Source organism: Lampetra planeri, chromosome 61, assembly GCF_965212315.1.
Source record: "Lampetra planeri chromosome 61, kcLamPlan1.2.h2, whole genome shotgun sequence".
In the NCBI taxonomy this organism is placed as follows: domain Eukaryota; kingdom Metazoa; phylum Chordata; class Hyperoartia; order Petromyzontiformes; family Petromyzontidae; genus Lampetra; species Lampetra planeri.
This window is the reverse complement of record NC_136167.1, coordinates 2,351,297-2,376,001: the sequence shown is the minus strand read 5'-3', so window position 1 is coordinate 2,376,001 and position 24,705 is coordinate 2,351,297. Positions and strand designations below refer to the sequence as shown.

At 49.4% G+C, this 24,705-nt stretch overlaps 1 protein-coding gene and 1 long non-coding RNA gene across 2 annotated transcripts; one reads left to right on the top strand and one right to left on the bottom strand.

Annotated features, from left to right (window-relative positions):
* Positions 1-3,357, top strand: LOC144736528 (uncharacterized). Its single transcript, XR_013588770.1, has 3 exons — positions 1-931; positions 1,803-1,890; positions 3,045-3,357. It is a non-coding gene; the product is annotated as an uncharacterized LOC144736528 (long non-coding RNA).
* LOC144736527 (alpha-N-acetylgalactosaminide alpha-2,6-sialyltransferase 5-like) lies at positions 2,705-23,136 on the bottom strand. The gene is made up of 6 exons (XM_078619076.1): positions 23,006-23,136; positions 14,227-14,439; positions 13,679-13,879; positions 12,913-13,133; positions 8,998-9,105; positions 2,705-4,429 (listed from the first exon to the last, which is right to left on the bottom strand). The coding sequence occupies exons 1-6, from the start codon at positions 23,054-23,056 to the stop codon at positions 4,240-4,242; spliced, it is 984 nt and encodes a 327-aa protein (XP_078475202.1). The 5' UTR covers positions 23,057-23,136; the 3' UTR covers positions 2,705-4,239.
* Positions 23,137-24,705: the final 1,569 nt, after the last annotated feature.

The following is a 24,705-nucleotide window of genomic DNA, read 5'->3' as shown; positions in this document are numbered from 1 at the left end:
CGCGTGCAGCAGGGGGTGGTAGTGGGAGGGGGGGTGACGAAAGAAGACGTTCCCAGCGCGAAACGTCGGACGCTTCGTCCGCGGAGAGCACCACGCAAGTTGTGACGTCCTCGGCCCGTGTCCTCCCGGCTCTCTCAAAATATATCCTCTATGAAAACTACATCCGTCAGTCACTTTAAAAGGTCTGCCTCTTTAATCTCTTGTTCCAAAATACACATCTCTCTCTAGTATATATCGTATCATAATATATCTTTAGTCGTAGCAACAACAACAATAATCTTCCTGTGTTTTAATCCAAGCGAGTAGAAATAATGCACTTTCGGCGTGGGACTGTTCAGACCCGCGGTGGCAGAGTTCGTCAGCGCTGAACCATGACCCTGACCCTAACCCTGAACCTAATCCTGACCCTAACCCTGAACCTAATCCTGACCCTAACCCTATCCCTGACCCTAACCCTGACCCTGACCCTAGCCCTGACATTAACTGTAACCTCAACCCTGACCCTGACTCTAACCCCAACCCTAAACCTGACCCTAACCATGACCCTAACCCAAACCCTGACCCTGACTCTAACCCAAACCCTGACCCTAACCCTGACCCTAACTCTGACCCTGACCCTAACCCTAACCCATGCGCGATACGAACATCGCAACTCTGCACACACACCGTGCGTGGGTGCCAGGGGCTCGTCGCAAGCTAAAGCAGGCTTGAGCCTGGGTAGAAGTGCTCGCATGGGCGATGACCACACCGTGCACAAACAGCAGTCCGTGGCAGCGGCGGTGGCGGTGGTGGCTACGCTACACGTGGCTGCCTGTGATCCAGCGCTGTGGACGCAGCAGCAGCGAGGGTTGGTGGATCACGCGCAGATTTTGTGTGAAACTCCCTTCCCGTGGGGCGTCGAGGAGGAACCGCATTCACCTGGCATCACCAGGTGAACGGCGATACAGTAAAACAAAACATGTATGGGCTCCACCTGATTCAGCTGTGCGGGATAGAGTGTTTCCCCCTCGCTGCCTTAGCGTGGCTTTTCTCCGCGCACGCTCTCGGTTTCCTCCCGCACGTGAACACTCAACCATTGGCCCATGACACCTTGACACGTGGAGAATCGCAGAACTTAGGCGATCGTTGGTAGCGACGGCTCCTCACCACCGCGTGGCTGCTGCTGCCTTCCCGCTTCTCGTCTGTGATTCCTCCCCCTGGCGCCTCCTCTGAGTCGTCCTCTCTCGCTCCGAGTCGTCCCCTCTCTCTCGGAGTCGTCCCCTCTCTCTCTCTGAATCGTCCTCTCTCTCTGAGTCGTCCCCTCTCTCTCTCTCTGAATCGTCCTCTCTCTCGGAGTCGTCCCTCCTCTCTTTCTCTCTGAGTCGTCCTCTCTCTCTCTGAGTCGTCCCTCCTCTCTTTCTCTCTGAGTCGTCCCCCCTCTCTCTGAGTCGTCCCTCCTCTCTTTCACTCTGAGTCGTCCTCTCGCTCTCTGAGTCGTCCCTCCTCTCTCTCTCTCTCTCTCTGAGTCGTCCTCTCTCTCTCTGGGTTGTCCCCTCTCTCTCTCTCTCTGAGTCGTCCCCTCTCTCTCTCTTTGAGTCGTCCTCTCTCTCTGAGTCGTCCCCTCTCTCTCTGAGTCGTCCCCTTTCTCTCTTCTCTGTACGAGAGCGATGAGCTGATACCGGTGGTGGTGGTGCGGCGTTACGAGTTAACTTTTGCTCTTATTATACCGTACTTCTATGCTACCTGCGTCTGTGCTACCCGCCTTCACCAATCGGCAATGACCGGCGTGGTGAAGTATTGTTAAATAACCCCCCCCCCCCCAGACCCGCACGGCGTGGGAAGGTGTTCGTCCAGCAGTCGACTCAAGAAGGATCTGGCTGGACATGTTCACCTGCAGACCTCTCACCGATGGTTTGAACCTTGTTGCTGTACTGCACTGGACACGGCCCCCCTTGGACATCACGGAGTTACCTTGAGAGTCCCTTCCTCAAGTGACCACTTTAAGACACACTTAAGACTAAATGACAACAACAACAACATACTGTAGCAGGTAATGACAGCAGCGACCCGGCCACAAATGATAGCTCAACGAAGGGGCTCATCGTCACGTGGACACTCACAGCAGGAGCCAAATCTTGATTTGAAGCTTTCGTGACCGCAGGAATCCATACTCTTTGGTTCTTTCGGTAAAGTCACCTCGTTAGAAATAAAATATAATACAACAAATCACGACGTTTCGATCGCAACACAAGCGGTCGTCATCATTAGCCTGGCTAATCATCATCAGCCTGGCTAATGATGACGACCGCTTGTGTTGCGATCGAAACGTCGTGATTTGTTTCATTTCATTTTATTTCTAAGCACGTGACTTTACCGAAAGAACCAAAGAGTATGGAGCCAAATATTCTGAATGCACGTCGATTCTTTACTTGCGGCTGCACTGCGCTACGAGACTAGCGGGAGGACGACCCAAGTTCGATTGCCGCTCACGGCCAACATCGATGACGAATACCTGGACCGGGCCTGGGCCTCCTCTAGGTCGACTCAGTCTTTTAAAAAAAGTGTTACCTGGTGCGGTGCATAACACTGGTCAACAAAAAATATATAATTCTGGCCTGGACTTTTGCAGCTGTTTTAGACTAATTTTAGGGTGCTGATTCCAAATCTGATCTCAGATTTGCTCTATCACATCTCATTTTTATGCTATCGGCATACCCCATTTTCATTGATTTTACCCGAAATTAACTCTGTCACTTATGATTGCAAGTTGTTGCGAGTCAGTGACTGCTTTAGTGTTAAAATATGGTGCTGTATTTTTAGGATAGTCTGTTTATAATATAATTTTATGTAGATATCCACATTTATTTAATATTTTTCTTCTGCAGTTTTTATTGAAAATGCAATATTGATATCTCAAAAACCTGATGTGATAGACAAAAACTGATGCCAGATTTTGAATCAGCACCCCAAAATTACATTAAAACCGTTGGAATACCTTATGCCAGAAAAAGTGTGTTGACCAGTGTAATCTAAACTAAAAGTTTCGTTTGTTTTTGTTTTACCAGGTAAGGTCCCATTGAGCTGTCAAGCAGCGATCCGGCCACAAGCTCAACGAAGTGGCTTATCATCACGTGGACATTCATAGCAGGAGCCAAATACTTTATCAACGCAAGTTAATTCTATTTGTTTATGAAGAGAAAAATCCACGCGGCCACCACGGGGAGTGAGACACGCAAACTCCAAATATACAGGAGGCATCGTCAGGGTCGGGATCGAACCCACGACCTCCTGAAACGTCAATCACCTGGCGGTCAAACCGATATTTGTTTAGTTCTCTAAGCCGTAATTTGGCAAAATAAAGCGCAAAACCAAATTTCATTTGATGCCTTTTTTGTGCAGTCATTTGTGGCCGGTCTGAGACCATCAACTCACTCACAACGCAGTCTGTGTGAGCCTATGGGTCTCCATGTGAGTCTCTATCGTTCACTCGCGTTTGAAAAATATCATCGGTCTGAGACAATCAAACTCACTCATTTCCCTTAAGAACCCGGCGTAATCACAACTCGGTCTGTGTGAGACTATGGGTCTCCATGTGAGGCCTTATCTTTCACTGGCGTTTCAAAAATATAGTCGGTCTGAGACCATCAAACTCAGTTACTTCTCTTCAGAACCCGGCTTAATCACAACTCAGTCTGTGTGAGTCTATGGGTCTCCATGTGAGCCTCTATCTTTCACTGGCGCTTCAAAAATATCGTTGGAACTGACTGTTTTTTGGCACACTCACCGCGTGTGTGAGAGGGCGGTGACACAACGGTTAGCGTTGGTTGGTCTTGGTGGGTCCCGGTGGGTTCTTGTGGGTGCTGGTAGGTCCTGGTGGGTTCTGGGGGTTTCTGGAAGGTCCCGGTGGGTCCTGGAACGTCCTGGTGGGTTCTGGTGGGTGTTGGTGGGTTTTGGTAGGTTTTGGTGGGGCTAGGTGGGTCCACGTGGGTGTGGGTGGGTCTCGGTGGGTTCTGGTGGGGTTTCCGGTGGATTCTGGTAGGTTCTAGTGAGTCTGCGTGGGTCTTGATGGCTGTTGGTGGGTCTAGTTGGGTCCTGGTGTGTCTAGGTGGGTTCTGATGGGTTCTGGTAGGTTCTGGTGAGCTTAGCTGGGTCTTGATGGGTTTGGTGGGTCTGGGTGGGTCCTGCTGGGTCCTGGTGGGTCTAGGTGGGTCTAGGTAGGTAAAAGTGGGTCCAGAAGAGTCCTGGGTGGGTGCCCCCACGTCACTCGTGCCAGGCCGGGTGCGAGAAGGTGATGTTGTAGGCCCTGGCCCAGCGGCCGAACACCCGCTTCTCGGTGAGGAAGCGGTGGTGGCTCCCGCGGCGCCCGCGCTCATGCCAGATGTACATGGAGCACTCATCGGCGCCCGCCGGCTCGTAGTAGTGGTACGGCACGCGCCGGTGCGCGGGGGACCTGGCACCACGTGCGCAGAGAGGGCATCAGTCATCGTCATTGTCGTCATTGCCGAAGCCATCATCGTCATCGTTGTCGTCGTCATCGTCGTCATTGCCGAAGCCATCGTCGTCATCGTTGTCATCGTTGTCGTCGTCATTGTCGAAGCCATCGTCGTCATCGTTGTCGTCGTCATCGTCGTCATTGCCGAAGCCATCGTCGTCATCATTGTCATCGTCATTGTCGTCATTGCCGAAGCCATCATCGTCATCGTTGTTATCGTCATTGTCGTCATTGTCGAAGCCATCATCGTCATCGTTGTCATCGTCATCGTCGTCATTGCCGAAGAAGCCGTCATCGTTGTCGTCGTCATTGTCGTCATTGCCGAAGCCATCATCGTTGTCATCATCGTCATTGTCGACGACATCATCGTCTTTGTCATTAACATCCTCGCCGTCGTCATCATCGTAATTGTTGTTGTTGTCATCGTCATACTCTTAGGTTTTTTCGGTAAAGTCACGTGGGCAAAAAAAATGAAAATAACTCAATTAAATCACGACGTTTCGGAAGCAACGCAAGAGAGCTATTCAAGACACGTGTTTTTTTTATAGGGTGCTGGGCAGGGAGGAGTCAATGAGTCGGGAGGGGGGGAGAGATAACCATCTCGGTGCTTGTACACTGCATGTACGGTGCTTGTACACTGCATATACGGTGCTTGTACAATGCAAGTACGGTGCTTGTACTCTGCATGTTCGGTGCTTGTACACTGCAAGTATGGTGCTTGTACTCTGCATGTTCGGTGCTTGTACACTGCAAGTACGGTGCTTGTACTCTGCATGTACGGTGCTTGTACACTGCATGTACGGTGCTTGTACACTGCATGTACGGTGCTTGTACACTGCAAGTACGGTGCTTGTACTCTGCATGTTCGGTGCTTGTACACTGCATGTACGGTGCTTGTACACTGCAAGTACGGTGCTTGTACACTGCATGTACGGTGCTTGTACTCTGCATGTACGGTGTTTGTACACTGCAAGTACGGTGTTTGTACACTGCAAGTACGGTGTTTGTACACTGCATGTACGGTGCTTGTACACTGCAAGTACGGTGCTTGTACACTGCATGTTCGGTGCTTGTACACTGCAAGTACGGTGCTTGTACTCTGCATGTTCGGTGCTTGTACACTGCATGTACGGTGCTTGTACACTGCAAGTACGGTGCTTGTACTCTGCATGTTCGGTGCTTGTACACTGCATGTACGGTGCTTGTACACTGCAAGTACGGTGCTTGTACTCTGCATGTTCGGTGCTTGTACACTGCAAGTACGGTGCTTGTACACTGCATGTTCGGTGCTTGTACACTGCAAGTACGGTGCTTGTACTCTGCATGTTCGGTGCTTGTACACTGCATGTACGGTGCTTGTACACTGCAAGTACGGTGCTTGTACTCTGCATGTTCGGTGCTTGTACACTGCAAGTACGGTGCTTGTACTCTGCATGTACGGTGCTTGTACACTGCAAGTACGGTGCTTGTACACTGCAAGTACGGTGTTTGTACACTGCAAGTATGGTGCTTGTACTCTGCATGTACGGTGCTTGTACTCTGCATGTACGGTGTTTGTACACTGCAAGTACGGTGTTTGTACACTGCAAGTACGGTGTTTGTACACTGCATGTACGGTGCTTGTACACTGCAAGTACGGTGCTTGTACACTGCATGTACGGTGTTTGTACACTGCATGTACGGTGCTTGTACACTGCATGTACGGTTTTGTATACTGCATGTACGGTGTTTGTACACTGCAAGTACGGTGTTTGTACACTGCATGTACGGTTTTGTATACTGCATGTACGGTGTTTGTACACTGCATGTACGGTGCTTGTACACTGCATGTACGGTTTTGTATACTGCATGTACGGTGTTTGTACACTGCATGTACGGTTTTGTATACTGCATGTACGGTGCTTGTACACTGCATGTACGGTGTTTGTACACTGCATGTACGGTTTTGTATACTGCATGTACGGTGTTTGTACACTGCATGGACGGTGTTTGTACACTGCATGGACGGTGTTTGTACACTGCATGTACGGTGTTTGTACACTGCATGTACGGTGCTTGTACACTGCAAGTACAGTGTTTGTACACTGTAAGTACGTTGCTTGTATACTGCAAGTACGGTGCTTGTACACTGCATGTACGGTGTTTGTACACTGCATGTACGGTGCTTGTACACTGCATGTACGGTGTTTGTACACTGCATGTACGGTGCTTGTACACTGCATGTACGGTGCTTGTACACTGCATGTACGGTGTTTGTACACTGCATGTACGGTGCTTGTACACTGCATATACGGTGTTTGTACACTGCATGTACGGTGCTTGTACACTGCATATACGGTGTTTGTACACTGCATGTACGGTGCTTGTACACTGCATGTACGGTGTTTGTACACTGCATGTACGGTGCTTGTACACTGCATGTACGGTGCTTGTACACTGCATGTACGGTGTTTGTACTCTGCATGTACGGTGTTTGTACACTGCATGTACGGTGCTTGTACACTGCATGTACGGTGTTTGTACACTGCATGTACGGTGCTTGTACACTGCAAGTACGGTGCTTGTACACTGCATGTACGGTGTTTGTACACTGCATGTACGGTGTTTGTACACTGCATGTACGGTGCTTGTACACTGCATGTACGGTGCTTGTACACTGCATGTACGGTGTTTGTACACTGCATGTACGGTGTTTGTACACTGCATGTACGGTGTTTGTACACTGCATGTACGGTGCTTGTACACTGCATGTACGGTGTTTGTACACTGCATGTACGGTGTTTGTACACTGCATGTACGGTGTTTGTACACTGCATGTACGGTGCTTGTACACTGCATATACGGTGCTTGTACACTGCATGTACGATGCTTGTACAATGCATGTAAGGTGCCTGGACGCTGAATGGCGAATGGGAATGAAACACTGTTGTAAATCAGACTTTTTTCTAAGTGATGGTGGTGTATCAGGCTGGACATGACTGTAAAATTATAAGAATCAATATGGATATGATTATGAGAGTAAATATAAACTGGCTGTTTAGCACCATTGGAACCTCATTTGCCAGTAAAAAATATGATAATTGGTTTTTTTCCCTTCTATCTGGCAACAAAACTGACACCTTTTTTTTACAAGGAGTCATGTTTGCATAGACCACAATACCTGCAGCCATAATGCACAAAAGACAGCTGCCTCGGGCGTGGACCAATCAACTTCAAGGACAGTGCATATATCATCAGAGTTATGTTTTTTGTTTGCATTATGGCTGCAGGTATTGTGGTCTATGCAAACATGACTCCTTGTAAAAAAATGCGTCAGTTTTGTTGCCAGATAGAAGGGTAAAAAAACAATTATCATGGCTGTTTAGCAGTAAACTGCATGGCAGCTAAAGTTTAAACTTGGTTAATAACATCCCTCTTCAGGTGGGGACTACGAAGCGTAAGCACAACAGCTGAAGTGTGTCTAAGAGGTGGCTTTGACGAGGAGTTACATCTTTTTTACATGGTTAATAACCGTACATGCAGTGTACAAGTGTAATAGAGTTCACGACTCTTGGACGCCGGAGTTGGAGGCACACGGGTTTATTCACACAGCACAGTTGTGGCATACAACACTAGAGGGGGTGTCGGCCCCCTCACCCGGCTAGCTGGGGATACACGCGCTAGCTACTTCCTAGCCTGCCTCCTAGTCCTCCTCTAACGGGCTAGGGGAGGCTATCTGGCCCGACACAGGTAAGTCGGGCCCGGTACCCTGAGTCCCAGACCAGCGCTGACAAGAGCACCGGCTCTGGATCTCGGGACCACGCCGCTGGCTCGGTCCTGTTCGGCCCTGATAAGGACGGCGAACCAGGGGAGTCCAGGGCTCTAGCTAAGACGTCTTCAGTCTTCACTGGTTAGCTTAACAAGAACCCCGAGCCCTCCGCTACATCCCCTTTTATACCCAACCCCCCGCTGAGGGGTGGGGCCCCGGGGGATCATAACTCCGAATCAGCCCCCCCGGGGTACCTGGCGCGGACGTCGTAGAGAGCACCTCCCCGTGCACTCACGTAGCCCCGCCCACTGTGTTTGTTTGCCATAAGCTGCCATGCATAACGGGCTCTCTCTCTAACACCCCTACACAAGCACCGAGATGGTTATCTCCCCCCCCACCGACTCATTGGCTCCTCCCTGCCCAGCACCCAATATAAAAAAACACACGTGTCTTGAATAGCTTTCTTCACACGCTACAGTAATTTTACTGGAGCAGTTACACCTGCTGACGGAGGCTTGTGTTGCTTCCGAAACGTCGTGATTTAATTTAGTTATTTTCATTTATTATTATTTTATTTTATTATTATTTTTTCACCTACGTGACTTTACCGAAAAAACCTAAGAGTATGAATCCTTGCAGTCACGAAAGCTTCAAATCTAGAATCGTCATCCTCATCGGCGTCATCATCATTGGTGTATCGTGGGGGGCTGTGTTGCGTGGTGTATTGTAGGGGGGGGGCGGCTGTGTTGGGTGATGGAGTGGGGGGCCACTGGCTCACTTGCAGTAGCTGGGGGGCACCATCCCATACACGTGCAGGCGGTCGCACACGTCCAGAGAGATACCCATCGTGAACCAGCCAGTGCTCAGCCAGGACTGCGATGACTTCCTGTAGGCACAAAGACAAAGATCCCCCGTGTAGCCTTAACGGACTGTTGGGGCAAGTGCTGTTAGCGAGCACCTATGAAGGTCGGCCCGGCACACGAGGGGGTGGGTGGCCAGCACCACGCCCGGTTGCATTTGTCTCCCCAGTGACGATGTTTACACACCGCACCAGGTACTCATTTGAGGCTGAGTCGACCTAGGAGAGACCCAGGACCGGTTCAGATATTTGTCGCCGGTGTTGGCCGTGAGCGGGAATCGTACTCGGCTCACCGAGTTCATAGCGCAGCGCTCTAACCGCTACACCACCGCTCCCCACCCTGTGGGCACAAAAAGATAAAAGATAAATGTCCCCAGTGTAGCCTTAACAGACTGTTGGGGCAAGTGGCTGTTAGCGAGCAGCACCTATGTAGACCGGCAGTGCCGGATTATCCTAGTAACAAAAGTAGCTACATATGCTACGGGCCACGCACTTTGAAGGGCCCCGCGTTAAATGCTTTCAAGCTATCAATTCCGGTTCAGTGGTTCTGCACTTGCTCTATTAGTATAGTACTATACTGCCTTCAACTTTCATGAACGACTGGGTGTTTACGGTTAGCGATTTGTCGTTTTATCTGGCTGTGTAGCAAATGAAAAAATACAAATACTTTAACATGCAAGTAAAACAATTGTTGTAATATTTAAGTTTTTATTTAGGGATCCTTTAGAGCATATGCTACAGATCTCGCACTAGCTTAATCCGGCACTGCCTGTGGACACACGCACAACGCCACACGCATGTATTCACAATCGTATACGGGATGCACATGAGCCTTGTGTGTACTTGCACACACACACACACGTGTGTAGGTACACGTGTGTTTGCAAGTACATATCTGTGCATGTAGCCTTTTCACAGAGCGTTGGGGAGCTGGTGGCTGTTATCTCGTCCAGACCCACGGTTTAACCCCCTATTGCTGGTTTTTGCACACTTGTGTAGGTGACGGTAAATTGATCACTACGGCGCCTAGCGCCAAGTGCCGTTGATACAGGCGCAGAGGCTAACACACCATGCAGTACCACTCAGTGGGCCACTAGAGGCATTGTACTGGATGCTAGCAGGAGGAAAGCTGATGAGTCCTACCGACAAAGTGGCCGTCCATAAATGACGTCACGCGATTTTGGCCGATTTTTGACCCACCCCCTCCCCCCCTCGTCACACGGCGTCACAAAAAGTCAGACCCCCCTCAAATATGACGTCATAAAACTCTGCCCCCCCCCCCCAAAACCATACATCGATTTTGAAAATAAAACATGCTTCAAATCACTTTCAACTATTGTCATTGTAGTGCGTATTTAATGTGGCGCTGCACTCTGATGCTGTAGGAGAAAACATTTATTAAAAAGTAGGCGTTGGAAAGCTGAAATTTAGCAGAAATTCACTTGAAAATATTCAACGTCTAACTAAAACTGCAGATGTTCACAATATTATATTGAAATTCTCTTATAATTACAAAATATTAAATGTAATTATAACTATAAAAAAATACTTTAAACTTTGTAGTAAAACGAAGCAAAATGGAGAGTACAATTATAACAATCACAAATTCATTCCACAGAATGACAAGCCCTGCTAGAATCATTAGAATCAAAATGTTTAATAACAAAAAATGTTTAATAACAATCTTTTAAAACCTTTACAAAATGTATGCTTCTCCATTCTCGCATGGAGAAGCAAAATGCTCCTTCATGGAATAAATAAAAGGTGACCTTAGTAAATTTAAATAATCAAATAGTTCATAATGAAAATGTATAAAAATTTGTGTTGTTATAACAATTCTATTTAATTATTATTTATTTAAAGTTGCGCATTTTGATGTGACGTCACATTTCTCAAACTCCCCCTCCCCCCCTCGTCACACATCGTCACAAATGTCTGACCCCCTCCCCCCCCCCCCCCCCCTAGGTGCGTGACGTCATTTATGGACGGCCCCAAAGTAGGGGATTGCAGCGTCCACCAACGCCGCAGGGTATCACCACAGAGTGCGCCACTGGGAGAGTGCGATAGGGGGGCGGCTGGTGCTAGGGGTCATGTGAGGACGAGTCACCCCGACACCGGGATAAGCACGTGATGGTCCGGGGTGAGTAATGTGGGCCAAAAGTGAACGAGGGGGCACGGGGGGAGTAGCTGAGAAAGTCTAGAGACTTCCCGAAAGAGGCGTGGTTATGGGCGGAGCCAGAAAAGAAACAGGTGCGGTGTAGCCTGGAACCATCGGGAATATTCTGGACGTAGGGCGCGGCCGAGGGTGGAGCCAGGCCGCGCCGAGAGAGATAAAAGGGAAGCCCCGATCACAGATCCGGGCTGTCTGCAGGTGAAGTGGAACCCAAGTGCTAAGTCTTCGTCCCTGTCTTCGACATCGTGGGTCAGGCGGCCCGATTATAGTTATCCCGTATGAAAGAGAAATATGTGTCTTGTGGTCCTATGCGTAACAAGAGTGAGAATGGATGTATTTAGTCACGTGTGTAACGATGTTGCATGAAGTGTAGAATAAACGTTGTTGCCTCCTAAATAGTGTCTCTGAATGACTCACTAAAATTGCACCAGAAATTAATTTAAATCAGAATCAGAATATTGATTAATACTGAAGTAATCCGATGAGCTTTACAACTCTTTTTTTAACAGATCTCCAGTAAGAACGTTACAACAACAAACACAATGCAGTTTAAGACGTAGGCTTTTGCAACCAATATCATCCATAATAGAGGTTTTTGGATTAGATCGCGTAAATATATGTGTCGGTAAAACCCGACGCAACATTGTTGTGGCTTGACTCTCCAACACACAACCAGTGTGTGCTGTACTAGTGACGAATTGGCTACGTTCTGTTTACGTGACAACCCTTACTGGTTGGCTGTGTCGGGTGGTGGCGGGTTTTAATGACACATTTATATATTAATGCGATCTAACCCAAAAACCTGTATTATAAACACATAGCAAAACCACGATAGGAGTGCAAAGTAGAATAAAGGTAACTATATCACCAAAACACATACACATTAAACTAAACCATCCCCATCCTACCAGGCAAAGCCCCCTGAGGTATTCACTTATTTGTCAAAAGTGACCTGGCCACAAATGATAGCTCAACAACAAAGTGGGCATGTATAGCAGCAAAATTACCTGAATGGTTTCAACGCATGTTTCTAAATGTCGAAAGGATCCAGAGAAAAAATCCACACGACCATGGGGAGAGCATGCGTACAGCAGGTGTCAGGGTCGGGGGGTAGGGGCGGGGTTAGTGGGGGTAGCGGTTCGGTGGCTTCACCCCGAAGACCAGAATCTGTGTAGGCTCTCTCCGTCCCTTCTTCTTCAGAGGCGGCCTCGCTCTGTTGAGGCCCCACCACTGACACGGGGTGGGGCTGCTGTGGCTCTGGGTGGGCTTCGTGGTAAGGGGGGGGGGAGGAAGTGGGGGGGATGGGGGATGAGGTGGGTGGGAGAAGGTGCGGGGGGAGAGAAGGTGGGGGTGGGGAGGTGTGGAGGAGGAGACGGTGGGGGGGAGGTGGGTAGGGAGGATGTGGGAGGGAGGAGGTGGGGGGGTTGGGGGTGGGGAGGAGGAGGTGGTGGGGGAGGAGGAGGTGGGGGGTGAGGAGGAGGGGGAGGTGGGGGGAGCGATCATGCGTAGCAGTGGGTGGGGGTGTATATAGAAGTTTGAGGCGACTGCAAAAACCCGAATCCCTCCTTTAGAGTGACAATATGATAACCACAACAACAACAAGACCACCACCAACAACCACCAACCAACCAATCATCATCATCAGACCGTCGCCCGCTCACCTGTCCTTGCCCGTCTCGTGCCTGAAGAGCTCGTCGAAGGTGCGCATCTTGCGGGGCGTCACGATGTGGGCCCGCAGGCGAGGCACGGCCCTGGCGAGCCGCCGCAGGAGGCCGAACGTGGGGCCCTTGCCGCCGGGTCGCATGCGGTCCGAGGGGCCCCAGAAAACCACCACGGCGCCGGGGTGCGTCGCGTTGCCGGGCCAGAGCAAGTGGCCGTGGTGCTGCCGTGGGGGGGGGGGGGTGGGTGGCGGGGGGGGGGGGGTAGTGGTAATAATAGTAAGAATAGTAGTAATAGTAGTAGTAGTAAAATAATAGTAGTAATAGTAGTAGCAAAATAATAGTAGTAATAGTAAAATAATAGTAGTAATAATAGTAGTAATAGTAAAATAATAGTAGTAATAGTAGTAGTAAAATAATAGTAGTAATAGTAGTAGTAATAGTAAAATAATAGTAGTAATAGTAGTAGTAGTAAAATAATAGTAGTAATAGTAGTAATAGTAGTAGTAATAGTAATAGTAAAATAATGTAGTAATAGTAAATTAATAGTAATAGTAGTAGTAATAGTAATAGTAAAATAATAGTAGTAATAGTAAAATAATAGTAATAGTAGTAGTAATAGTAGTAGTAATAGTAAATTAATAGTAGTAATAGTAGTAGTGGGGGTACGCGAGACCGCTCCCCGTGACAGCACGTGGACGAGATGACCTCCACGTCACAAACCCCAGCCCCTCCCCAGCCCCTCCCCCTCCCCACCCCGCCCACCCACCTTGACGAGGTGAGCCACGCTGGAGTGAGCCACCACGCGCAGGGTGGTGCGCGAGCCGACGTCGCCCTCGTAGCCGCGCGTGGGGGCGTCGTTCATGCGGATGACGCACTCGGTGCTGTCCACCGCAGGGCCCAGGCCCGCCCCCAGGAGGTGGCCCGAGCTCGTGATGAGGGCGCAGTCGCCACAGCGCATGCGCAGCGGCTGTGATAGGCGAGCGGCGGGGGTGGGTTGGGTTGCGGGGGGTGGGTTGGGGGGGTTGTGGGGGTTGGGGGTGGGTTGGTTTGGGGGGGGGGGGGTTGGGGGGGGAATTGGTAGGGGGCCAACGAGTTCCGAGGTCGATGGCATCATCATCAGCATCGTCAGCAGCAGCATAAATATCATCAGCATCATCGCAATCAATATCATCAGCAGCAGCATCAGCAGCCTCGTCATCATCATCAGCAGCAATATCCGCAGCCTCATCAGCAGCAGTATCAGCAGCCTCGTCATCGTCATCATCGGACAAAAAAACAACCTCACAACCCATGGTAACGTGGAGTGGGCCGCACCTGCTGCCCGTGGATGGAGGCGTACCCCGGCAGGATGTAGACTCCGCGGGGGTCCATGCCCCTCTCCCCGTGGGGGGACGCCGGGCGGGAGAGGGGACCCGCGGGGTGGCCCCCCACGGTCATCAAGTCCTCCTGGAGGAGCAGGGAGCCGTAGAGGAGCAGGGCCGCCACCATCCCGCAAGCAGCCACGCACAGCAGCAGCGGCACCCCCGTCTGTGTGTGGGGGGGGTAGAAGGGCATTCATTCATTCGTTCATTCGTTGTTCGTCGTTCAATTCGTGGGTTAGGCCACGTGGCGTCCCCGTTCGAGGTTTGTGTCGTCAAGGCCACCACATGGCGCGGTCCGGGCGTAAATGAAATGGAATCGCCACGTGGTCAAAGGCACCACGCAAGCGACGTTCGACGCGTCGATTGTGCGTGGGTCGGTGGGTGGGGTGAGTGGGAGTGTGGGGTAGGAGAGTGAGTGAATCCGTGGGTGAGAGAGTGAGTGTTGTGGTAGGATGGTGAGTGGGTGGTTAGGTGAGCGGGAGCGTGTAGTAGGAGGGTGGATGTGCGGGTGAGTGTCGTTGTAGGCTGGTGAGTGGGTGGATGAGTGGAAGGGCGACTATTGCGGTCAATCGGTAAGTTGCAGGATGAGTGGTGTGGTCGGAGGGAGAGTGGGAGGGTGAGTGAGTGGGTGGGAAGGTGAGTGGGTAGGTCAATGAGTGAGTGAGTGTCGCGGTGGGAGGGTGAGTGAGTGAGTGGGAAAGCGAGTGGGTAGGTGAATGCGAGGGTGAGTTTGTGGTTGTGGGTTTGAGTGGAAGAGTGAGTGTGTGAATGGGAAGGCGAGTGGGTAAGTGAATGAGTTGAGTGAATGTAAAAAAACACTGCCCGTTGACGGCAAATGCCCAATCCAACAGCGAGGGGGCTGTGGAAAAGAGTGGTATAGAAAAACACCCAACGGATGACAGAGCTCACGCGAGACGGCAGTGGACCCCGCTCCAACTCCGGCTACTGCCACGGAGACTGAGCCTCAGCCAGCCACCCAGCCGTCATTGACAGCCGGACCTCTAAAGAGAAAATTTACGGAGGAGACAGCTTCATTATCTCCAGAGTCAAGTGGGGATGAGCTCAATCCTTTTAAAGATCACCCAGAGTTGGAGTCGGACATCGCACCCACGCCTGGGGGGGAGATGCGGAGAGCACTGGTGGCAAAGTCGGGGATCTTCGCCATCTCAGATGCCCCTAGAGGTGGGACACGCACAGAGAAGAAGCCCCCGTGCAGGAACCAAGACCAGGCGCAGGACGCCTGCAGAAAATCAGGAGCTTGAAACAGAAGCGGGGGGAAACGCAATCTGTGGAGTGGCAAAGGAAACAGGTGAAGAGGGTCGCACTTCAGACCTCGACGACGCGCCCAGTGAAGTGGCCGACGGCTCCCAGGAAACGCGAGCAGCCGAGAACACGGAGGGGCCCAAACAGGACCCCACTGTATTTCGATGTAAAGCTTTCGTGACTGCAGGGATTCATATTCTTGATTCTTTCGGTAAAGTCACGTAGAAGGGAAATAATACAATAATAAAAATAAAACATAAAATAAAAATTATCACGCTGTCAGGACGCTGTCATTACGACAGCTCTGTTCATCACCTGAGGACGGCTGATTGTATTGTGGCCGAAACGTCGTGAGAATTTTATTTTACTATGTTTTATTATTTTATTATTTCCCTTCTACGTATAGGACCCCACTGACCAAACTACGGTGGGTGACCTGGGCGAGGACAATGGAAGGCCGTCCATGGAGGAGCCAGCGGCATCACCCAATGAAGCAAACGACAGAGGATAGCACAATGACAGAGAATCCTCAAAGCCTCGGGGCTGAGGAGGGAAGCTAAAGAAGAGGAGATGGAAGAAGACCTCGGCACAGGACGTGGGGTGAGCCTGACATCTGCTGAGCTGACTGAAGTGGCACCAATATTCTCACAGTCGGAGCTATGGAACTATTTAGATGCAGTTGCATGGCTCGGAAGAAAGAGTGACTGCAGCTCTGTCAAGGTGGCAAAATGTGGAGGCATTTATAGCCTCCCTACTCCATGTTGAACAGGGCTTCGAGAGACAGGGAAAATAATCATCTGGAAAAGAAAGGAAAAGGATCAGGTACTTCCTGACCCAAACAACTGCTTGGAAAGTGAACATACCTGGCAACAAGACCTCTAAAAGCTTTTGGTTTTGGGACTAGCTCCATAGGATTAATTAGGTTGCTCTACAACATGGCCCAGTGTCTAGTCAAAGTTATTGGTGGACTAATTGCTCCTATAGACTTCAGAAGAGGTATCAGGCAAGGCTGTCCTATGTCAGGACAGCTCTACACCCTCGTCGTGGAGACTTTTCTGCGTCTACTTCGACGCCGACTCACCGGATTGACTCTAAAGGAGCCCAGTATGAGAGCGACTCTCACAGCGTATGCCGATGACATTCTCCTCTTTTTACGAATCTTTGATGACATCGAACGGCTGCACGAGTGCCAAGATGTCTTCTCCCGTGTGTCCTCCTCCATGATGAACTGGGAAGTTGGACGAAGCTCAGTTCCCTGAGTTGACCAAAACAATAACGTGGAGCAAAGAGTTTCTTCATCACCTCGGCGTGCTCCTGGGACCTGGAGATAAACCGTTGCAGAATATCTTGATTTGAAGCTTTCGTCACTGCAGGAATCCATACTCTTTGGTTCTTTCGGTAGGTAGAAAAAAAATATATATATTATTTTTTATACCTACATGACTTTACCGAAAGAACCAAAGAGTACGTTGCAGAATAATTGGGATTTCTTGGAATAGAAGGTGAGGAAACGACTGGAGCCTTGGGGTCACCTGTGCAAATCTCTCACGTTCAGAGGAAAAACCCCTGGTGGTCAACCAGTTGATTGCATCCACCTTGTAGCACCGCTTCTTTTCCCTCACTCCACCCGCATACCTGATAGCCAAACTTCAGAGAATGATAGCTGCCTTCTTCTGGTCACATAGGAAGCACCGTGTGGCTGCTGGTATCTTGGGCCTTACCACTGCGGGAGGGTGGGCAAGGTCCGGTGTGTGTACGGGGCCAGCTCTCTACATTTCGTCTACAAGCCGTACAGAGGTTTCTCTACACGGCCCCATCACCCATGTGGTGTTCCACATGATCTCCTTTTTTCTAAATAACCTGGGGGCCTTCAGTGCAGCAAGCAGCTCTTCTTCATGGGCATTACGGGTATTCCACTCATGCAGATTCCCCACTTCTACAGGAGTATCCTTCCTACATACCTGGGGTTTCCTTGTCACTGCTCGACTGAATAAACCTCGGTCAGCATCAGAATTAGCCACTGTTGCGGAACCCCAACATGGCACTCCCCTCTCTTGTGGGCCCTCCCATGGAGAAACACGCGGTAAACGCACGTCTCACGAGGGTGGGCGAATTGGTGAAACCAGGCACGGAGGGACAGTGGCTTCTCCCTACCGAGATAGCTGCAATGGCCGGAATGCACTCCGTGAGACTTGCTGCAAAGCTTGTGAAGTGCGAAGGTCTTTCTCAACAACAGTGTGGAGAGCGTCTGCTGTGAGTGCTGGTGACGAGTCAGCCGGCAGTGGCCCAGTGCCACCAAAACTGAATGTCGACCTAGCAAGGAAGCACACTCAACTCTCTTCTTCACAGCAGCACTGGGGGCACACCTCCGGGAATGACCAGGATGGGTGCTTCTCAAATATAGACCGGGTGGAAGCTGTATGCCCAAATGGTCAAATTCCACCATCAACAAATAATAATGTCATGCAAAGCCTACGCTTGGAGGGAGATGATGCCGTGCAGTGATCGCGTGAGGCCTCATTCGGAGCTGTTTTACTCCAATCCATCGTACACACGCCAAGGTGATCTGAGCTGGAGCATTGCCCTTGGGATTGTGACCACACAAACACATTTCTGGCCCTTTTCACAGAGACAAATCCAAAACGCGTAATTTGCGGTGAGCTCGAAACAGTGGCGGATCAATACGTGCACTGCAAAAGCCTAAGCCGCTACGAAATATTCTACTGAAATTCAATCTTAATTTCTCCCCTACAATTCTTATTTTTGGATATAGGGGGAACGAGGGTACCATTGATATAGAGGGGTTGACAAACTTCATCACGAACAACGCCAAACTGGCCATCTATAGGGACAGAAAATGCGCAACTGAAGTAAGTGGCTTCCCCAGCCACTGCCGCATCTTCAAGGCCCTCTTTCTGCCAAAATTTGGCTGGAATTTCCTTACGCTCAGTTGACGGAGGGTGTCGCATCTTTATCGATGCGTTGGACTACCGAGGGTGCTTTGTGTAATGTGACGAATGCAGTGGATCTGGTAATGGGTTTTTTGAGGGTGAGTTTGTATTGTTGGTGTCTATGAACACAGTAACATACAATGGGACTTATGTTACACGGGAAACCCGCGTTATATCTTTGATTTAAAAAAGGGGGCACATAAGCAAACAAAAAAAATACAAAAAAACGACATGATGAACGAAGCAAAGTGCCGAAAAACCGAGCATCTTTCTATTCTGATCGTTAAAAAAAGGAGGGAGGGAGATGATGGGGTAGTGAGAGGGAGCGAGAGTGACTCTGTGATGTGGTCAGGCTGTCTGGGAAGAGAGGGATATTGGAAAAGCTTTTAAAATTAATTAATTACTCTCTTCCCCCGAGAGAAGACCCCACGCACTCCTCGGTCCCCATAGGATCCATTAATAGTCCGTGAGCCACGTGGTCTGTTGGTCCAACTTAGGGTGGCAAAACGCTTCTCATATCCACCTTGGGCCGCGTCCACCATGGGCATTGTCCAACTGTAGTAGCTACATATGTAGCAGCTACATATGTAGCAGCTACATATGTAGTAGCTACATATGTCGCAGCTACGGGCCCCGCACTTTCAAGGGCCCCACGCGAAATGCTTCCGAGCTATAAATTCCGATTCAGTCTGGTTGTTATTCGACATTGTCCATCACTCGACAGTACCCTTCTTTGATGAGAATAGTTTTTTCCACTTTTTTCTGGCAACAAAACTGAAACCTTTTTACGAGGAATCATGTCTGCATTAACCACACAATTGAATGCATTCAGAATGCATTCTGACCACAAGTATTGTGGTGAATGCAGACATGATCCCTCGTAAAAAGGTTTCAGTTTTGTTGCCAGAAAAAAGGGGAAAACTCTATTCTTATATTTTGGTACTGGCAAATGGAGGTCTCATGAAGTACCCTTCTTTGATAACAATAAAAACAAGATTCTCGTCACAAGCAGCCACCACGCAGATCTTTTGCTGTCACGGAGATTTTGCGAGGTCGTGATACGACGCTTCCATAAAGGCGTCGGTAGAATTTGCTCACCCCCAAGGGGAAGAGGAGGAGGAGAGGGGAGGGTTACCGATAATCCACCTTTTGGCCAATGACTCAAGGAATATTGTGGCCGGTTGGTGATCAGGAGGTGGAAAATGGGGGGCCCTGGGGGGCGTGAGGGGATGAGAGGGGGAGAGGGGTCGTGCCCTGTGAACGATAAGCGATGCGCAATCTTGTTTTTAATCAACGTAAAAAAATACTCAAAAAGAGCTCACCACGTGCGTTGATGCCGATACATGAGGTACGTACGCACGTCAAATTTCTTTCGCACCGCACGTTCAAGTTTCATTTATTAGGTGTAGCCCTGTGAGCCATGCGGCTCTTGAGTCGGGTGCAACCGCAACAAACGAAATATGAACAGAGAACATCTTAAAGCGATGGAGCGCAACAGAAACATCCTGGATAAACCAGCAAATCTTCCAGAAAAAAACCCACCGTATTACAACGCTGTGTGCAAAAATCCCAGTGCTATGCAAGTCAAACAACAACAACCATGAGACAATTTAGATTCAAGCTATCAGGCCAACTCCGCACTTCCGCAAGAAACATGGCTTAACCATATGTTTTCGAAATCACCAAAATAAAGCTATAAAATATAATGTAACAACAGTAATCATAGGAATTACTCTTTGGTTATTTCGGTAAAGTCACGTATAAAGAGGAAATAATATTTTCTCTTTATACGTGAAAATAATATTTTCTCTTTATACGTGACTTTATCGAAAGAACCAAAGAGTAATTCCTGCAGTCACGAAAGCTCCAATTTAAGTTTAATCATAGGAACTTTGATTCAAATTTGACAATAAACGATACACACAACATGTACGATCAAACCAGCAGCCATATCCGGCAGCCAACCGTAGCCAATCGGAGGCTAACCCACATATCTCGCAGGCGACGTTTCGGGCAAGGGCCCTTCTTCAGAGCACGTTGAGCGACGTGGCCACCACTATGCAGCAGGCTCCTGCCCTCCCTGTCGAGGTATCCGATGCCATCCGACACCAGCCCGGCACCTGCCGACGTGCCAACTGCTATGCGTGTGGATTATTCACCATCTCTCTCTCACTTTCCCAAAAAAGGAATTCCGATCGGGCTACATTGCATCCTGACTTGCGTTGAGACCCATAGACAAATACTAATAATAATGCAATTTGTTACGCGCGCAAATTTGCGGACGGAATTGCCGCAACTCAGAAACGCGGAGCCAAGCTCAGAGTCACTCGAAAGGCAGGTGGTAGAGGTTCTAGAGGTGAGCTTTTAAGTGTCTCTTGAAGGAGACGATGGAAGCGATGCTGCAAATGTGCAGAGGGATGGCGTTCCAGACGCGGACCCATAGATTAACGCACATACCTAGAGACTCGCGTAAGAAAAAATAACCACTTACCTACTGAGCGAACCACAGGCTAACACAGGCCATAGACTTCAATCGAAGGCCATCGACTAACACAGGCCATAGATTTAGAGACCCATGGACAAACACACAGACCCATCGACTAACGCAGAAACCTACAGACTCACGTCAATTTTTTTTATTTTTAAACCTACTTAGCGAATCATAGACTAACAGAGGCCATAGACTTCCATCGAAAGCTATAGACTAGCACAGGACATAGATTAAGAGATCCGTGGACTAACACAGAGACCCATAAACTAATTTTTAAAAACTATATTTCTACGTAGCAACCCATATACTAACATAGGGGCCATAGACGACTACACAGACGCATAGACTGACTAGTAACCCATAGAATAACACAGAGGCCCATCAGCTAATACAGAGCACCATATATTCACGTAAAACCCCATACACAAACACAGAGGCCATGGAATTACATAGAGACTCATAGACCCACATACAGACCCATGGACTCACACGGAAACCCATAGACTAATATAGAGACCCATAGACGCACAGACGGACTTAAATACTTACATAGAAACCCATAGACTCAACACAGAGACGGATCGACTAACATAGAGACCCATAGACTCACACGGAGACGCATAGACTCACATAGAGACCCATAGACTCACATGGAGCCCCATAGACTCACACATGGGTCCCATAGACTCAAATAGACACCCATAGACTCACAGAGGGACCCATAGACTCACATAGAGATCCATAGACTATTACGGAGATGCATGGACTCATATAGATACCCATAGACTCATATAGAGACTCACACAGATACCCATAGACTCACATAAAACCCATATACTTACTCATTAACAAATCGGCGTATGTACACAGACACATGTATATATATACACACACATACGCAGAGTTAGATACGCACACACACTGACAACTAGCTAGTCAAATAGACACTTACACAGGCATAAACACAATCACATACACAGCTAAACATATATACACAGCCACACATATTATGCCTATATAGGAACACACATGAACACACATTGTTATCTATGCAAGCACAGACATACACACATATAGGCATATATACACAATAAAACACATACACAGTCACATACATGTACATAGCCATATGATGTACATAATTACACAAACAAAAACAAATATCCCCCGTGTAGCCTTAACAGACTGTTGGGGCAAGTGCTGTTAGCGAGCAGCGCCTATGAAGGCCGGCACGGCACACGAGACGGTTGGTGGCCAGCACCGCCCCCGACCGCCTTTGTCTCCCCTCTGGCGAAGTTTAAAAACGACACAATTTACTCATTTGAGGCTGAGTCTACCTAGGGGAAGCCCAGGACGGGTTAAGATAATCGCTCTCACTAGTGGTGCCCGTGAGCATACGTAAAGCCATAAACTGTACGTAACTACATACATATATACACATACATACACAGACACACACACACGCATTGATACATTGATATAAAAGACAAAGACACACATAGAGAGGCATATACACAATGACACAAAGACAAAGATCCCCTGTATAGCCTGAACAGACTGTAGGGGCAAGTGCTGTTAGCGAGCACCTATGAAGGCCGGCACGGCACACGAGGGGTGGGTGGCCAACACCACGCCCGACCGCCTTTGTCTCCCCAGTGGCGATGTTTACACATCGCACCAGGTACTCATTTGAGGCTGAGTCGACCTAGGGGAGGCCCAGGACCGGTTCAGATAATCGTCACCGGTGTTGGCCGTGAGCGGGAATCGAACCCGGGTCGCCAGGCTTACACAGCCACACATACACAAATACACAATGACAGACACACAGTCACTCAAACATAAGGGCATATACACAAACACACACATACAGGCACACATGCATTGTAGGCATATACACACTCGCATTGACACAGCCACACAGTATATGCAAAGGCACAATGAAACACACGCACACATTGGCACGGGAACGTCACACATTGAACACGACTCGCGACACGACAGCAGAGGCAATGGAAATAGCCGCTCACCAAATTCATGGCTCCACTTTGTCTACCGAAATCAAGCGTCTCCGATTGCATCGATGTGATGATATCTGTGTATTTAATTAATAATTAATAAACGATGTGATTTCCATAATCCTTAACATGAATTGCTAATGCAATAGGCCGAAATAATCCAGCGTGTATTTTCTTTGAAACGACTGATGATGATGATGATCGTTGTTCCGATGATGAAGATGATGATGACGGTGGTGGAGGTTACGTGATCATACGATCAGCTGCTGCGGGATTTCCTCTCGATTGTGCCTTGCACACAGGCACCACCACCATCATCATCATCCTCACAGAATTCCCCCCCCCTCTCTCTCTCAGAGCTCACAATGGTACAGCCTGACGGCCTTAATGCACGCGCGCGCAGATGTCCACGTACACCCCAATCAAAGGCAAAGGTCCCCCGTATAGCCTTCAAAGGACTGTTTGGGGCAAGTGCTGCTTGCGAGCAACTACGAAGGCCGGTACGGTGCACGAGGTGGTAGTGTGGCGAGGGCAAGGCGCGGCCGTGTTTGTCTCCCCAGTGGCGATGTTTTGCACGTGAACGCACACGCGCTTGTGTGAGCGAATAGACAGACAGACATACGCACAAATGTGTGCAGACACATGCCCTATCGTGTATACACACAAAACACGCGTACCACACATGTACGCATAACATGTATGTGATCTTGAGATGCATATATACACACGGACAGACAAACAGACACACGTGCACAAAGACAAAGATACTCTGTATAGCCTTTAACAGACTGTTGAGGCAAGTGCTGTTTGCGAGCACCTATTAAGGCCGAAACGACACACGAGGGTGTAGCCAGCGCCACGCCCGGCCGCCTTTGTCTCCCTAGTGGCGATGTTCACACACCACACCAGGTACTCATTTAAGGTTGAGTCGACCTAGGGGAGGCCCAGGACCGGTTCGGATTTTCGTCACTGATGTTGGCCGTGAGCGAGAATAGAACTCCGAGTCGCCGGGTTCGTAGCGCAGCGCGCTAATCACTGCGCCACCGCTCCCACACAGTGCCGGATTATCCTAATAGCACAAGTAGCTACATATGTAGCAGCTACATGTGTAGCAGCTACATGTGTAGCAGCTACATGTGTAGCAGCTACATGTATACCAGCTACATGTGTAGCAGCTACATGTGTTTACGAGTCTTTACCGAAAGACCCAAAGAATAAGAACGTGGACAATTCGTTACCAGTGTAGTGGCATAGTATAGTAGCATAGCGCTGGCTGCTGGCAGGAAAGGGGATCTGTGGCGTACGGCAGCCCTGACGTCAGCAGGCCACGTGACACACCAGAGGGGGATCTAGGGGAAAGGTCACAGAAGGGGCACACCAAGAACCCGCTGGTAGGTTCCAGAAAGGGGGCGTGGCCTGAGGCGGAGCGAGGCCACGTGACAGTATAAGAGGGGCCCCTGTAGGGGACCTCGGGGCTGTCGTTGGAGTGGGATCCCAGTCGTGCTGCTGAAGTCCATCATCGTCATTCTTCTCGTCGTCTTCACCGTCCTTCTCCTCGTCCTCTTCATATTCACCATCTCAGGCTCCACCAATCAGGCAGCCTACCAACTGTCCTGACTGAGTAGCGTCACCGACAATAGACGGACTAATTGTTAAGAGTGTTAAACCCGATGGTGCTTGTTAATAAACAAGTGCCTCCAAGTTTTATCGTC